Source organism: Vicia villosa, unplaced genomic scaffold, assembly GCF_029867415.1.
Source record: "Vicia villosa cultivar HV-30 ecotype Madison, WI unplaced genomic scaffold, Vvil1.0 ctg.002324F_1_1, whole genome shotgun sequence".
NCBI classification, from domain to species: Eukaryota; Viridiplantae; Streptophyta; class Magnoliopsida; order Fabales; family Fabaceae; genus Vicia; species Vicia villosa.
The window spans coordinates 142,935-160,377 of record NW_026705895.1 but is presented as its reverse complement, the minus strand read 5'-3'; the positions used below and the strand labels follow the sequence as shown (position 1 = coordinate 160,377).

General features: G+C 33.8%; 1 protein-coding gene and 1 long non-coding RNA gene across 2 annotated transcripts; one reads left to right on the top strand and one right to left on the bottom strand.

Annotated features, from left to right (window-relative positions):
* The first annotated feature begins 13,708 nt into the window (after positions 1-13,708).
* Positions 13,709-14,597, top strand: LOC131638501 (protein BIC2-like). Its single transcript, XM_058909063.1, has one exon. The coding sequence runs from the start codon at positions 13,937-13,939 to the stop codon at positions 14,354-14,356; it is 420 nt and encodes a 139-aa protein (XP_058765046.1). The 5' UTR covers positions 13,709-13,936; the 3' UTR covers positions 14,357-14,597.
* A 1,291-nt stretch (positions 14,598-15,888) lies between these two features.
* Positions 15,889-16,376, bottom strand: LOC131638494 (uncharacterized). Its single transcript, XR_009294680.1, has 3 exons — positions 16,237-16,376; positions 16,037-16,141; positions 15,889-15,951 (listed from the first exon to the last, which is right to left on the bottom strand). It is a non-coding gene; the product is annotated as an uncharacterized LOC131638494 (long non-coding RNA).
* Between the last annotated feature and the right edge of the window lie 1,067 nt (positions 16,377-17,443).

Genomic DNA, 17,443 nt, shown 5'->3' with positions numbered 1-17,443 from the left:
GTATCCATTCATAAAGGCATTTCTCACATTCATTTAATAGAGTATGAATTTCAGAAGATATAATACTCCCAATAACAATATTATAGCTTCTAGACATGCAACATGAGGAAAGGTTTCATAAAATTATACTCCCTTTATTTGAGTATATCCTTGAGACAATAGGCGAGGTTTGTTTCTTGTTACATTCCCATTTTCATCATACTTTGTTCTTATCGATCCACTTACTACCAATAATGTTGGCAGAGTTAGATCTAAGTACTAGTTCCCAAACTTCGTGTCTTTAGAACAAGGTGAGTTTTTCTTGCATAGCATTGATCTTCTACTAATCCTTGAGAGTTTCTTTTACATTTTTGGGATAACTTTTTGGATACAAAGCACATATTGGTTATCAATTTTCTAAAATTGTTTGGATCTTTTTATCTAGTAGTAACTCCTTCATCCAGATCCCTAATTATGTCTTCAATGGGATGATTCTTTTGTGCCCTTGTGGATGGATGATGGTAATATTGTTTGGAACATTAGGTAGGACGTGTTGCTTTGGAATAAAAAACTCTCATCTTCTTGACTGACAACTTCATATTGGATGTCATCAACAATGACATTTATGGATTCCATCATAAATTATGTTTGATTATTGAGCACATGGCATGATCTACTACTTGTGGAATATCCCAAGAATATGCTTTCATTAATTTAAGGATTAAACTTTCATCTTTGCTCTCTATTGGCAAGGATATAACACTTTTCACCAAACATATGAAAGTGTTTCACATTTGACTTTCTTTCTCTCCACTGCTCATAATGAGTGGCCTTAGTACCTAGTCGAATGGTTACACGAATGTGGATGTGTCAGATAATGTTTATTGCCTCCTCCCATAAGTGTAAGGGAATATTTTTATTATGAAGTATAATTTTATCCATCTCTTAAAGAGTAAGGTTATTACGCTAAACGATCCCATTTTGTTGAGGTGTGATAAGGGCTAAAAACTCACGAGTTATACCTTATGATATACAAAATTGTGAGAAGCTTAAGTTCTCAAATTTTCTTCCATGAGAACATGAATACGAATAATCTTACCAATTTACTATCCACTCTCATGTTGCAAATTTTGACACAAACTTTCAAATGTATTGAAGGTATCTAAATTTTCACGTATGAATTCAATCCATGTGTACCTTGAGAAATCATCAACGTACACAAATACATATCTCCTACCTCTTAGGATTTCAACTTGCATGGGTCCCATGAGATCCATGTGGAGAAGTTCAAGTACTCTGGTGGTGGTAAGATATGAACCTTCTTATGAGACATCTTACTCAGAATTCCTATCTGGCATTCACCATAAATTTACTTTCAATCTTGAGGTAGGGAAAACCAATAATGGCCTTTTTAGAGACAATCTTTCTCAAACTTCTGAGATTTAAATGGCCAAGTTTCCTATGACATAACTTAGTTTAGTTAATCATTGAGATCATGCATGACCGATGTTTATTCTTCTCTTGTGGGCACCACATATAACAGTTGTCAGTTGATCTAGATCCCTTCATTAATTGAACTTGATGTTTATCAGTGACAATGAATTCAGAACAATTGAAATTGACACTTAGATCTTGATCATAAAGTTGACTAATATTGATTAGATTGGAAGCGATACCTTCAACAAGAAGCACATCATTTATACATGGAAGACCTGAGAAGACTAACTTTCCTTTTCCTACAATTTTTCCTTTGGGTCCATCACCAAAAGTTACATAGGACTTGGAGTATGGTTTTATGTTCTTCAGGTAATTATTATCTCATGTTATGTGTCTAAAGCAACCACTGCCTAAGTATCAATATTCATGATAGTAGGATGGGACTGATAGTGATAGACAGGTCTACCATCTTGTTGAGGACACACATCTTTTATTGCTTTCCTAGTAGGATGGGACTGATAGTGATAGACAGGTCTACCATATAACTTGTAGCAATATGCTTGTATATGACCTAGTATGCCATAATAGTGGCATACCTAGGAAGTTTTGGATACACATTAGAATGTTGGATATGATGTTTGAGAGGATGTTAAACTTATAGTTTGACATGAGGAACTCAGTTTTCTTGACAGGAGGAACAAATGTTATTTTTTGACGACTCATAATTGTATCCAATTTATTTCATGTTTCTTGTTATTTTTTCCACCCCTAGAACTTAATCAAGGGTTTCAGATCCATAATTTAACACGCAAACAAATTTAGTCATGCGCTCAAGTTTGGAATTTAGATAATGAACTTCCTCATTTAAATCAGAAATAGTAGCCATAAGGCAAGCTTTGTCTTGAAACAAAACTTCAAATTTCTGTTTTTGGTTATTACGAGCTTTACATTCTTCAATCCATTTGAGATATAAGATCTTGTAAGCTTTAACAAGAGTGTCATCATACAGTTCGTTATCACTTGTGTCACCTTCATTATCCACATCTAAGTTTGTCTTTAGGCAAGTTATGAATGCAACCACATTGTTGGCTTGCTCATTTCCACTTTCCTCATCTGACTAATCATCAAATAAGGTGGCATAGTATCCCTGCTTGTGTTTTCTAAGAAAGTTAGTGCATTAAGCCCTAATGTGTCCAAAGCCTTGACATTCATGAAAGTGGATTACTTTTCCCTTATTTTATTTTTCTCCATCTTGTCATTTATGATGAAAATTAACACCTTTAGAGTTCTGATGTTGGATGTCTTTGACATTGGTCGTGACATTGTTCCTTGATCTCCTGTCAAAGCTTTTGGCTAGAAGAACAATGAATTTAATCAAATTTTCATCAACATAACCTTCTAACTAGTCATCACCTGCTTCAACTTTTGCTTTGAACGCCACACTCTTGCTATTTTTCTCTAATTTGTCATTGATCGCCATTTCAAAAGTTAGAAGAAATCCAATCAACTCATCAACTTTCAATTTACTTACATCTTGAACTTCTTCAATGGTTGTGACTTTCATATCAAACATGTTTGGAAGAGGTCTAAGGATTTTTCTTGCCAATTTTTTCTGACATCTTTTCACCAAGGGAAAAAGAGTTATTGGTAATGTCACGGAGTCTGACATTAAATTCAGTAATGGTTTCTTCCTCCTTCATCTTTAGATTTTCAAATTTTGTTGTGAATAGTTTAAATCCTGACGTAACACCCAAATACTACCCACAGAATTTAAATAAAATCAAAGTATAAAAATTCACAAACAAACAATTGAGGTATCACATATTCATTCTCAAAAGCGAATCACCTCGTCGCATAAAGCGGATACATATCATTCAAAAAATACAGAAGAACCGAAACATCAAATAATAGTCTTTAACATGAATCAACCTCCACAGAAGTGCAACAGAAACTCAACAATTAGTTCAAGGATTCATAGCATCTTAATTCAACAATTAACACACTTTAAAGTGACAATCTCAAATAAACAACTCAAGTATTTGCTAAAACATAATAATCCAAAAGCAAGTAAATCAACTCGTTCGTCCCCCCCGAGTGCTACGTATCAGAGCGACAACGACTCAAGACCAACTCGGCTAACCTCTCCTCAATGAGAATCACCTCCACGTTACCAATATAAAGGCAACAACGAAGAAAGGGTTAGATATCAATTCATATAATTAAGCGCATGATAAAATGTATATCAGAACTAGACATATTCGGTTAATCGCATTTACAAACATTGATATCCTCATATTATTCGCAAAGTCATTAATTCACAATTCACATACTTTCGTCATATAACAAGTCACAAAAATACAATCGTCATATAGTCACAAATGTCACACTATGAATCACATAAAATATATGGGACATGACTCATGTATATGCATGTGGTGCCAATCGGAGCTTCATCCCCCATCACCAATTGCCCAATTTAGAGGCACAAGGCATAAGCCTTCGTCACTAATTTACAAATTCAGGCTGTCACAATATATATGCAAATGTATGTGACTCGATGAACCGAACATCACATAGCATCATAATCATCATCATCATTTATTTCACAAAATATTTGTCACATGGCACACACCCATATCACAATTATTACCGATTATTAAGATAATAACGCTTCACGCATAATACAACAACTTCATATAACAACAGAACAATTCTGACAATACATCAAGTCAACGGTTGATACCATTAGCAAAAGAATCACAAAGATATTCACAACAATCACATTTACGGTCAAATTCACAAGATACCGTAATTTACCGCTAAACCAAATATTTAATATAAGTTCAAGTTTATTCCGATTAAATAGGCTTATAAAAAATTAATTCAATTATTAATTTAATCGACCGATTACTATCACAATTTCGACAAAAGAACACCAACATGTTAATGTACTAATTAAACTTAGCTACCACGTAAATTTTCATCAAATTCCGGATAACTAATTATATCGCTTAATTCAGCTATTTCAATCAAACGGGACTATTTTGCATTTTATTCGTCCTATAAATGCTACTGTATTGTCTAATAGGCTCCTGTTTCATCTTTAATATCCTACTAATTATATTATTCCAGTAATACTTTACCAACTCCTATTGTTTTTGTTCTCTGTTAATTGACTACTGAGTGTTATAATATTGTACCAAAACTCCATATTCAATATGTTATATCCAAAATGCTACAAGTTACAAAACAGAACACAACTAAAAGAGACCCACTTTTCCAGCCATAAAAAAAAGGGAGTAAGCACAACATTATATGAGGCGGCCGTCCCACCTAAGGAGACCCGCGTCTCCAGCCATGAAGAGGAATAAGGGACTAATTACATGAAAATGAAATGAGGAAGTAGTTTAATGGGTTAAAGTAGGAAAAAGTCACGAAAATGAACATAACAATCTAAGCCTCTAATCAAACCTCTTTGTTGCCCGTCAGTGGGTTATTACACATTCCATCACTCACATATTTTCAATACTAGTCTTAGGTTATTACACACAAACTCAACATTTCCAATATACCCAAACAGTAATAAACGACAACAAGCAACAACAAACAACAACAACCAAATTTTCAAGTCTCGGTAACAATTATCACGGAAAAACATTAACCTAAATCCCCAATCCCCAACATACAATTGCTCATTAGCCCCATTATAGGAAGAGAACTCCACCCTTACCTTGTTTGGGTTGAAGAAAACTCTACAAACCCTAGCACTTGGATTGAGACTTCTCTTCTCCTCTTCAAGACCTAGCTTCCTCTCTTCAAAAATGATTTCTATATTTTTCTGGTTTTCTCTACTCTTCTTTAAACCCCTTTCTACACTAAAAACCTATTTTTATTATACATTGGGCTTAATAATTAATACCACATTTCTATTATTCACTTTGTCAAAATAGGCCCAATAAACTCACTCACTCAAAATAAATTAAAATACTAATTCTAAGGATATTCCACTTATTTTCCCTTAAAAAAATAAAATCTGATTGTTTTACTATACTGATTTATTACTCAAAGCCTCATATTATCGGTCTAATCTCAATTACTCCAAAAAATTCCCAAAACGCTAGATATTAGCTCATTAATATATCTAATACTAAAATATTAAAATTTCCGATTAAATATCGATCCGCTATCCCAAACTAATACCGACTAAATCATCCCAAAATGCGAAAATTTCGATAAACATCACAAATGTCTAAATTAAGCGAACAATTATTTTTCTGGGCGTTACACCTGACATACAAACCTATGACGCGCCTTCATAAGAAACTTTAAGAATTTCTCAACCTTCTTTGGAACTTATGAAAATGTTAATGATTCTGAAGATATTTTTATCAACATGATGCATCCACAAGTGCACGGAAATATCGAAGTAACATATAAGATTGTCGAACCCACAAAGACCAATAGTCAATCTACCGCTATCTACTATTGCTTTATAAATCTAAGGCTATCGATAAGGATTTTTAGTTGCAAAAACAAGACATAAAATTGGTTAGTAAAATAATAATAAAAGAGAGACTAGAATGTGATTTTCAGTCGCTCTTCGGGGACTCAATAATGATTCGGTGTTAGTTTGATAATAAATTGTTTTTCAGTAGAAAATAACATTTCTAAAGACTCAATCTCACTCTTTCGGTCTAATTGGTTAAAGCCACACTCCTAACCATGAGATTTTGCTCTCGCTCGCCCATTTTAATTAAAAACATATTTTGGAAAGTTATTAAATCCTAATTGATACCTAAAGTGCTCTCACTGTATTTAGGATCAATGCCTAACTTTCACTATCCGGTTCGTTCCTCACCCTCTCGGTCTAATTGGACTAAACCTTAATCGGTTCTCACTCTCGTGTTAAAGTGTTTTAATTATATTTGAAAGGTAAAACTAGAAAATTAATTAATGATAAATTACGCTGTTTCAATTAATTAGTCTCGTCGAAATGATGGTCCTCACATCTCGGCCTCTAGAAATTTAGCTAGACATGATTTCAGGAACAAACATGCAATTAAAGTTGTAAATCACAGACATAAACATAATAAGGTTTTTAAAATAATTAATTTCAAGCTTAAATAAAATACGGGACAACATCAACACAAGCAGTATAATAGAGATTTACGAAATTAAAAACTGAAACAATTAAATGCGGGAAATTAAAGGTAAGTGAAGACTTACGGAAGAATAACGCGGTGCAGGAAATTAAGTAGAATGAATTGAAAGGAAAACTTTTGAATGGAAAATAACGGCAATATTAAATTAGAAGCTTGATCCAAGTACAACAATATTCTGAATTCAATAACAATGGTGTATTGAATGCCCAATATGGACAATTCATCACTTTTAAAGAATAATTTTTATGCCTAAATCATGATTCTCACCTCGGACTTAAACATAATTTGCCCCCCCTCAAAACGTAAATGTCAACTCCTATTTATATTGCCATTATTCCCTTGAAAATCTTATGGTTAGCGTGACTTTAGGATAGTTGGGTTGAACGAGAATCACCGATGAGTTGAGAGAATCGCGTGAGAAATTGAAGGCATGGACGAGAATGACAGAGAAGTGGATGCATGGCAGGCGCCACTCCCTTAAAGGTGGTGGGCGCCACACTTGATGTGGAAGGTGCCACACTAGTGATGTGGTGGCGACACCCTTACCTATGGTGGTGGGCGCCACCCTTTCCATGTGGCGGGGGCCACGTTGTAGTGTGGTGGGGTCATCTTCAATAATTTTGCTTCATTTCTTCTTGCTTTGTACTTGTTCTTGCACTTTCTTATTTTTCTTCATTTATTTTCCTTTTTACTCAAATGTCATTTTTAGCCATTTCTACTTGAGGTACCTGAAATATGACAATAATAACGGCATAACAAGACATAAATAAACAAAAATGGTACAAAAATGCATGCGATTCAAGTCGAATATAAGATACAATTTCGCGTTATCAAAACACAATTTTAACTAGAATTAAGGGCACAATAATTACCAAGTGACTATTTTTCTTCTTTTTTTGACCAATCCTTTCCAGGCTTCAAAGTTTCAATGTCATCATCAGTTGTGACCTTTGGAGGAGTCCATCCATTTATGACGGCTTTCTAAGTTTGTTTTTCCACTGACTTGAGAAAACCAATCATATGAGGCTTCTAATAATCATAGTTTGTACCATCAAGAATTGGCGGTCAATTCACAGATTCTCCAACTTTTGCATTTTCCATAATGAACATGATGTATAGAAAACCATGGAGCTCACCCAATCAGAATAGGGTGTCTGCTTTGATGCCAAATGAAATCATGTTGTATCAATGAAAAGATGTCACACACAATGTTGAAACAAAGTGTATAACAACAAGATTTCTTAACAAGGAAATAATTGCATAGAATAAATAACAGAAGTAATTGTTACCTCAGTTTAGTGAAAAGTCATCTACGTCTAGAGGGCTTCAACCTAATGAAAGTAAAGTCACTCTTAGTAGTCAATATTACATGTTGGTTTCATCTGAACTCTTCTAATTCAGTGCTTTTTTCTAATACTACCCGTGAACTTCAATCCAGGCTCCCTATGAATTTGAGTCCCCTCTCACTTTCACTCAAACACTCTCCCAAGTGTTTGTACAATTACAAAAGCATATATGAAGTGATTAATCACAATTACAACAAAAATATTATATTCTCCTAATTTAGAAATATATCCCAAGAATAGAGTATTACAACCATAAACACAAAGACTCAATAACAAATAAAAGCGCTAGGGGTGAAATCAGATTGGTTTGGACTGGGTTTTGGTTAAAAAAAGGTTCGAACCAATGATATTTCCGTCAGTTTGGTTTGGTTCGATTTTCAATATTTTTCAAAAATGGAACCGAACCAAACTAATCGGTTTGGTTTGGTTTGGTTGATCGGCTTATAATGTTTTTTTTAAAACATTATATTCATCCGTATATTCTCCATTATCGTGTTTTTGGTGTATTTTATACTATTATAAACAAATTACAAGATCTTCTTATTCTATACGAAATAGTGACATGATTTCCATTGCATCATGAAATAAGTTCACTATCAAATATAAACGTTAACACTTAGCATAAAAATTTTGGAAAGGGATTTCAAAGCTTAACATATAGAATATAACAAAACGCACATTCATTAACATGTTTCACACCTCAAACACGCATCAAAACTATTTTGTAACAAGACCTGAATGAATTTTGATGAAGAAAAAGAAGAAGAAAAAGGTACAAAAATACATGAAAATTAACAAAGAGAACTTGAACACGAAGAAGACGACCATAACATATCAGAATGACGGTAGTGAAAAGAACAATAGTTGTGGGCAGCAAGTGCAGCAGTTCTATGAAAGTATATTTTTTGTGACTTATGGTTTCTACTTTCTATACTTTAGAGTTTGGTTCTAGATGTGTGTTTTTCTTAAAGGAAGGACGTGTAAACAAAGATGGATAATGGTTGTACCGATAAAAAAATTGAGTTTAATGATGGGTAGAATAAAATATTTAGAGCGTCATTATTTCCATTGGTTCGGTTCATCGGATGGTTCGGTCCAAGGAAAAAAATTACCTCAAATGAGGCCTAACTACCCCAAATAAATGGAATGACCAGGTTGGCATAAGAGAATGAGAGGTCCAGAGAATTAGAAATATCCAACAGAGCATGATATTCATTGGACACCGAGAAAGGACTGTCCTTTGTAAAATTCCAAATCCATCAATCATTATCAAAGGAAAAATCTTAAAGTAAAGCAACAAAGTTTGTAATAGATGGTTACTCGTGAACGAAGATTAACCTTCTATAACTGAAATCCCAAGTAAGGATCTCATCGACCCACCGCCTTATCTCTCCAACATTCCCCTTAAGATAATCACAAATTGTAAACGGTTGAGGAAATAGACTTCTAAAAGGGATACTACAAAACCAAGGATCTTCCTAAAAATAAGTTTGAGACCCCTGATCCCATTTTCTTAGTAATGGCATCCACAAAGATGTTTGAAGGATTTTCTTATTTTGAGCCAAGGAATAAAACGCATTTCCACCACGAGGAAGCATTTTTTAAGCTTGAAACTCTACCATTCCCTTAAAGAGGAGACAACTAGGTCACTATATCTAGCAACCATGATATTCGTCCAAAGATTTGAGGCTTCTAAGATGAACCTCAACCTCCATTTAACCAAAAGATTTTGGTTAATGAATCAAAGATTTCTAACCCCCAAACTACATTTTCTCTTAGGTTTACAAACATATTCTCATTTTACCCATGAGATTTTGGTTTCTCCCTTCACACCTCTCCATAAAAACCTTCTTTGGATCCTAACAATCTTCCTCCAAACCGTCACTGGTAATTTACAAAAACACTGGAAGAAGATAAGGATAACATTAATCACAAAATTAAGCAAAATAATTCGGTCCCCTAAGCTAACATACATGTGCTTCTAAGAATGAATTCTTTTAGATACCAGATTAATAAGAGGCTCACAAGTTACCTATTGGCTAAGAATAACCCCTACAGACAACCTTGAGTATTTAAACAGGAGGAAGTCAAGCTTACAGTGAAGAAAGTCCCTCGTTAAATCCAAAAAAATAGGATTTGCATTAACCCCTATCAGACTACTCATAGAAAAATTCATCTGAAGTCCCGAAGCTAGCTCAAAACCCCTAAGAATAGCCTTAATATTACAAATATTCTCACTAACAAGGCATATAAGATAAAATTATCATCCATATAATGAAAATGAGAAAATACCAAATTAGAGGTTCCTACCCTAAAACCTGGGATGAGATCCAACTCTTTTGCCCTGTTGAGCGGGCCACTTAAACCTTTAACCACTAGAAGGAAAAGAAAAGGGGCGAGAGGATCCCCTTGTTTCAACCCCCTTTTGAATTTTATTTTTTTTTGGGTTGGGCATTCATTAACTGACACAACCAAGTCCCCTTCAAACACACAAGCTCTCACCTAAGACCTCAACTTTTCATTGAACATAAATATGACAAACATGTAATTTAGAAACTCTCAACTAATTGAATCTTACACTTTATCAAAATCTACTTTATAAATAAGGCAAGTCTTTCTAGATCTCTTATCCAACCATACCACATCATTTACAACAACCACACCATCCACCAACAATCTATCTTTAAGAAAAGTTTATTAGTTTATAGAAAAGCTTATCCATCATCCTCCCAAGTCTAATAGCTAACACCTTAGCTACCAACTTATAAAGAGCGTCAACCAAATAAATATGTCTAAAATTACTGAATTGCCCGAGGAATTTCACCTTAGGGATCAAATTAGCTACAAAATAAGATGCAAAACTACGAGGTAATAAAGCAAAAAACAAGAAATTACTAAAACATAATCTCCAAGTCTCCCTTAAACAAATTCCATAATCTTCTCAAATAAGAGAAAGAAAAAACCATCATGAACATGACTATTATTACCATCACAATGGGTCATATTACCATGCATATAACTCTTGAAGGGTAAAAGGAGTTATCAAAGCACGATTATCCTCATAAAGAGTGTGAAAGACTACTCCATCAAGACGAGGTCTATCCACATTTGGCTCTATGAAGATGTCATAAAATAGTTAAAAAAAATTATTGTCTAATGTCAGACACCCCCTTAATTCCAACTTTCACTCACTTTCTAGGCTAAAATAGTGTTTCTCTTACTCTTACTCTTGACATAAGAATGGAAGAAACTAGAGTGAGCTATCTCACCTTTTTTTTTTTAATTGACCCTCTCACTCTTACTCTCAATCAACCCTCTAACATTAAAAGAGCCGACCAATATCTATGACGCTTCGGAAATGAACTTCCGAAGCGCTTTTTTTTTTTTTTTTTTTTTTTTTTTTTTTTTTTTTTTTTTTTTTTTTTTTTTTTTTTTTTTTTTTTTTTTTTTTTTTTTTTTTTTTTTTTTTTTTTTTTTTTTTTTTTTTTTTTTTTTTTTTTTTTTTTTTTTTTTTTTTTTTTTTTTTTTTTTTTTTTTTTTTTTTTTTTTTTTTTTTTTTTTTTTTTTTTTTTTTTTTTTTTTTTTTTTTTTTTTTTTTTTTTTATTTTTTTTTAAAAAAAATTTCCTTAATTCGGAAGTTCATTTCCGAAAACAGCATTTCGGAAGTGCACTTCCGAAATACTGCGATTTCTGCAGATTTATCAAAACACTCCCCCTCCCCCAATCATTTACCCTAAATCAAAACAAAAAGTGGCAAAGGCGAAAATTTGTGCAAACAGAATTCCAAAGCTCCATCAAGGCTCCAATCACACTGCTAAACAACATTCAAAAGCCCTCAATCCTAACACTTTGTAAGTTTTGAAATTTTTAGATCTATTATTCAAATGCATGTTATTTAGGGTTTTAATTGTATAAATGATATATGGTTAGGTTGTTAGTAGTATTTAGGTTGTTTAGAAGCATTTTGATTTGTTTTGAAGTTTGGTTTAGGGGTCTGCCATGGAAGTTGCAGAAAATCCCATCGCAGGGGTGTTTCGGAAGTTCATTTCCGAAAACACCTCCATCCCAGTTTTCGGAAATGAACTTCCGAAATGTATCAGAAGTTCAAATTTTTTTGTTTTTTATTTTGTCTCTCATATTAATCAATTTCAATTGTTTACAGGAACATGTCAGGCAACCAACCAGCACGCAGGACTGACGCTAAGGGAAGAAAGGGTTCTTCAAAGAAGGAGGTGAAAGAGGTGAAAGAGGTGAAAGAGGTGAAGGAGGTGAAGGAGGTGAAGGAGAAGAAGGAGAAGAAGAAGCTTTTGACTGGTTCTGCTTCGCAGCCTTCAGGCGTGATCAACGCTGATGGTTCTGATACTGAGTGGGATGAGGATTGGTATAATTATCTTCATTCGGAGGAGTTCGCTCGTCGGGAAGAATAACGTGTTTTTATTTTGTTTGATGTGTATTTTGTAACGCTCGTCGGGCAGAATAACATGCTTTTGTCTTGTTTAACGTGTCTTGTTTTGTTCTGATTTCGGATTGTATCGAATAATGTTTTTGTATTGGATTTATCATCTTAGTTGTTGGAAGTGGTAACCGGGGCTGGAACATATGACGGAGGAGGTGGATGTCCGGAGGAAGAAGAACCGGAGGTACTTCCACCGCGAGACAAATGAGCCAATCAATGTAAGCTATAGTTTATCATTATCATCTGGGGACGTCATTTCTAAAAAATCAAGATTAAAAATAATAAGATTTTTTTCCCAATTTTTTGTAATGACGTCCCCTGATGATAATGATAAACTATAGCTTACATTGATTGGCTCCTTTGTGTCGCGGTGGACGTACCTCCGGTTCTTCTTCCTCCGGACATCCACCTCCTCCGTCATATGTTCCGGCCCGGGTTACCACTTCCAAAAACTAAGATGATAATATTATCGTTGTAATCTTCACCCGATTAAATAAAGCGAATTGTAACTTTAATTTTCGTTGGAAGTCTTTTTTTCTCCCCACCACTCTCTCATCCCCACTTACCCGTGTTGAACAATATGTAACTTTAATTTTATGTAATATTATCGTTGTAATCTTCACCCGATTAAATAAAGCGAATTGTTGTTGTTTTTCATTTTATTCTGTCCAGACATATTTTCGGAAGTTCATTTCCGAATTCCCCAGGGGGGTGCGTTCGGAGATGAACTTCCGAAACACCACATTTTCTGAAAAAGTCACTTTATTTCGGAGATGCATCTCCGAAATCAATATTTTATATTAAAAAAAACACGTTTTCGGAAGTTCATTTCCGAAAACACCTTTTTCAAGAAAAAAAGTACAGTTTCGGAAATGAACTTCCGAAACAAGGGGTATTGTGGTAAATTCACCGGAGGTGACCAAGAAGGTTGGGAGGTGGGTGAAAAAATTCTCTTAATTTCACCGTTAACCAAAAAGTATCATAAACACCCTGTTAACAACTCCCGTGAAATACACAAGTTTAGTGAAAAAATAGAGAGAAATTTTACCTTTTTATTTCACTATACTTCTTGTCCTAATTTAAATAACTTGTTTGGTAGTGTATTTTGCTTGACCGACTAAAGGACAAATATGAGAAATATCTAGTAAGTTCGGGGTACCTATACAATGCATGTCCACGTCTTTCTCATTAAATAAATACCAAAGAAACCAGGACAATTTATAATTAGTCAAAAAGCTAATAACTTCATATACATTTCCACATTGCACTTCCACCTCACAAACCCTAAGGTTACAAACCACTCCCTACCTAAACATAAAATCTCTTTCTCTTGCTTACGTAAATAAGAACTAAACCACACAATCTTTTTCTTGAACACCCTTCCATAAACGTAGTAACACTCCATGCCATACAACATCATTTCTACAACGTGTACCCTAAATCCCCCACTCAATCAATATACTCATCTCCTTGTACCTCATGTCTTTTAAATAATACTTCAAACTCTTCTTCCAATAAACAACTAAGCATCTTCTTCTTTTTTGTTTTGTTCAAGTATGGATCAAGAAAACAAGTTGATCCACAACACCTCAACATGGAAGACAAGAAACCCCACTTGCCATATTCAAACTTCATTGTCCCTTCAACAAAATGATCACAGGCTCAAGTGTAACTCTTCAAATCAAACAAGCAATGATCATGATGATGAGGGCAAAGAGAAAGAGAATAATGAGAATGGTACTAGGGTTGAGGAGATTACGGGGCGTGAGAGGTTGAAGAGGCATAGAGAAGAGGTGAAGGGAGAGGTTAAGATACCAGAAAACTGGGAGAAGGAACCGAAGCTGAAGGAATGGGTTGATTACACAACGTTTAATGCATTAATATCTGTTCCTCATGCATTGATTGTTACTGCTCGTGATGCCCTTATTGCTGATGTACGTAAATCAAGATCGCAAAGACTGAGGATCCATCACTAGTAATTTATTTTGAAATTTTTTATTTTTCTCATGGCCCTTTATATATACTACAGCAAAATAATTAATGGGTCATTCATGAATTAGACCTAGCTACTATTTTTCTCAATTTGTTAATTCATATTTGGCATAACAAAGGGAAAATAAGAACAAGCATATAGAGATATAGACATTTATGAGAGTTTATGAATTAATATTTCATATAGAGATTTATGAGAGTTTATGAACTAATATTTCATATAGAGATTTATGAGAGTTTATGAACTAATATTTCATATGTTAATTTTCATTTTGCTCATGTAGTTCAAGTCTAGAAAATAGACTTTGTGACATGTTTCAAAGCTGGTCATTGTATTTTTTTCGAATCTGTTTTTAGATTTGGATCAAATGACAATCTCTAAAATCACTACAAGAAAATCTGTCAGTACCGAGGGCCAAAAACCATCGGTAACTAGAAAAAGCCGTGGGTAAAGGTAAATTACCGAGGGCTTAACGACGGCTACGAGACCCTCGGTAATTCTCTCCTTGGTAATGTCTACAGACGGCTACGTAAATCCACGATATTACCCACGGCTAAACCTTGAATAATTTGCGGGTAATAGGTGATTAAACATCCAAATATTTGTCTTATGTTTATCCACGGCTAAGCCGCCGGTAAATTACTAAGGGCCAAGTCCTCGATAAGATTCGATTTTTTGTATACTTTATTGACGGTTAAGCCGTCTGTAATTTTTAAATTTTTTTAAATAAAAAGTTATACCAATATTTGATCGTTATATCTATGTAGTTAGTATTTTTCCTCTTTGAATACAGTGATGATAATGAACTAGTAACAATAATGATTTATGAATATTTTTCATAATAATCTATAAAATCAACAACAAAACCAAAATTATATATAACCATTATTATTGTATGTAATAAATAACATCTAAAGTCAAACCAAAACTCAAACCTTAATATTAATCAAATCTCAAAAAACTTCCAATTCAACAAGTTTGATGTAAACAAACTCAAACAAAACATAAAACAAGTTCAAGCAAAATATAATGTGATTCTTAAAGTAATCTCATCAATAAAAGTAAAGCTAGAATAATACAATCTTATGTGCTACCAATAGAGTCATCACTGTCAGAGTCATCACTGTCAGAGTCATCATCATTGTCGGAGTCATACTCTTCATAGTCTGAATGACGACGGCGTTTGTCACCCTTCATGGAAGCAACATTTTCAGCTAATTCTCTCAATTGTCTCTCCAAATCTTGTGTGCGTTTATTTACCTTACAACATTCCTCTCGTGCAGCTCGAGCATCTTCCTCTGCAGCATTTGCTCTCTCTTCAATTGTTGCCATTTGTGCAGCAATCTTAGCAGAAACTTGACCGTTATATGGAGATACATGTGACTGTTGGGTTAAAGAGGAAACACCTAGCTTGTAATGCTTGGATTTGTCCCCAGCACCATAGAGACGTCCTCTAGTCTTGCCACCAGCAGCTTCTGCCCAAATATTTAGTCGAGGTTCAGAATCAACTTCCTTGGGGCCACTATCTGATGCCTCTCCAACTTGAGAGGCATGTTTAAGCTTCTCTTGAAATGTTTCCTGCTAAAAAAAAAATATACAAAACTTATATACATTACAATATTTTTACATCAAAGTAAAAACAAAATTTATCAATGAAACTTACATATGTCTTCTTTGATCTGTCGTCCACCCATGAGGAGTCCTTCTTTTTTGTATGAGTTCTTAAGAAGACCTCATCTAATGTGGGCTCTCTACCCAACTCTCGACGCTTAGACATAATAAAAAATTGATGTCAAATTTTTTGGAAAAATTAACTTATGAGTTAAAGTATAAGGAATCAAGTGTTTAGCATGAATGACATACCATTCGAATGATGTGCTCATTTGTGGATATGGAGCCACCCGTATGGACAGATCCACCCTTTGCAGATGCCCGGTTTTTCTTATTCCTGGCAGCTTTGATCTTATACTCAGGTGCTTCCCATTTAATTTTGAGCCCTTTCCAAGCACCCTCTCCCATCCAAGATGGACGTTCTTGCTTCTTCCTAGCCTCCATCAGAATCTCGGAGAGGCGCTTTGAGCCCTTGCTCTTAAAGATAGCCTTGAGCTCAAACTCGTCCTCAGGCCGCCAAGCAACTTTTTGCTGCAATATTTTAATAATTAACAAATTACGATGAATCTACAAGTGAACTAGTCATGTATAATCAATTGAATTATTAAAGATAATCAATAATCTTCCAAAAAACTATGTTATCATAAACTACATTTTTAACAATTACCAGTATCTCAAACTGTATAAATAAATTTTCTCAAATTGTAATTTTTATAATTACCAGCTTTCTCAAAATGAAATGATATTCATTCACTTTCTATTGAATAAAAATGTTTCGTAAATGTTACAGTATCTTTTATAAACTTTTACCATTGCCATTCTTATGACATTTTTGAAAGAAAAACAACCAATAAAATTAAAATTAATAATGACAATAATATTAATAATAAAAAAAAGTATGCATGAAATGAAATATAACAATTTCACATTCTTATCATTATTTAATTCGACATCTTAATTTTTTTTTTCTAAAACAAAGTATCTTAATCTTAGTCTAACATTAATCTTTCTTATGCACAATCTGCATCTAACCAATAAACTTAAAACCCAAATTTCAAAAAATAAGCTCAATTGTGGTGAAATTTCAATTTGCTATATGTTAGAAATCCTGAGATAATAAGGTCCTGTTTGAGTTATAAAGATCATTTTGTCACATGAGATAATTATGGCCTATGAGAAAATAATTTAGACTTAAACTACTTAGAGAAAATAAGGTCCTGGAGAAAATAAGGTCCTGGAGATAATTGTGGTGAAATAAAGATCAATCTGCTGCTATATGTTAGAAATTCTTGAGATAATAAGGTCCTGGAGATAATTATGGCCTATGAGAAAATAATTTAGAATTAAACTACTTAGACTTAAAAGAGAAGACATCCCTTCTTTTATCACACAATAAATTTTTTTCAAATAAAGTCTAAAATCAAATAAGACCACTTACTTTTATATAAATACTTGGCTA

What these genes read in the sequence shown, in the direction of transcription:
- LOC131638501 (XM_058909063.1), top strand. Translation starts at nt 13,937, where the DNA reads ATGGATCAAGAAAACAAGTTGATCCACAACACCTCAACATGGAAGACA.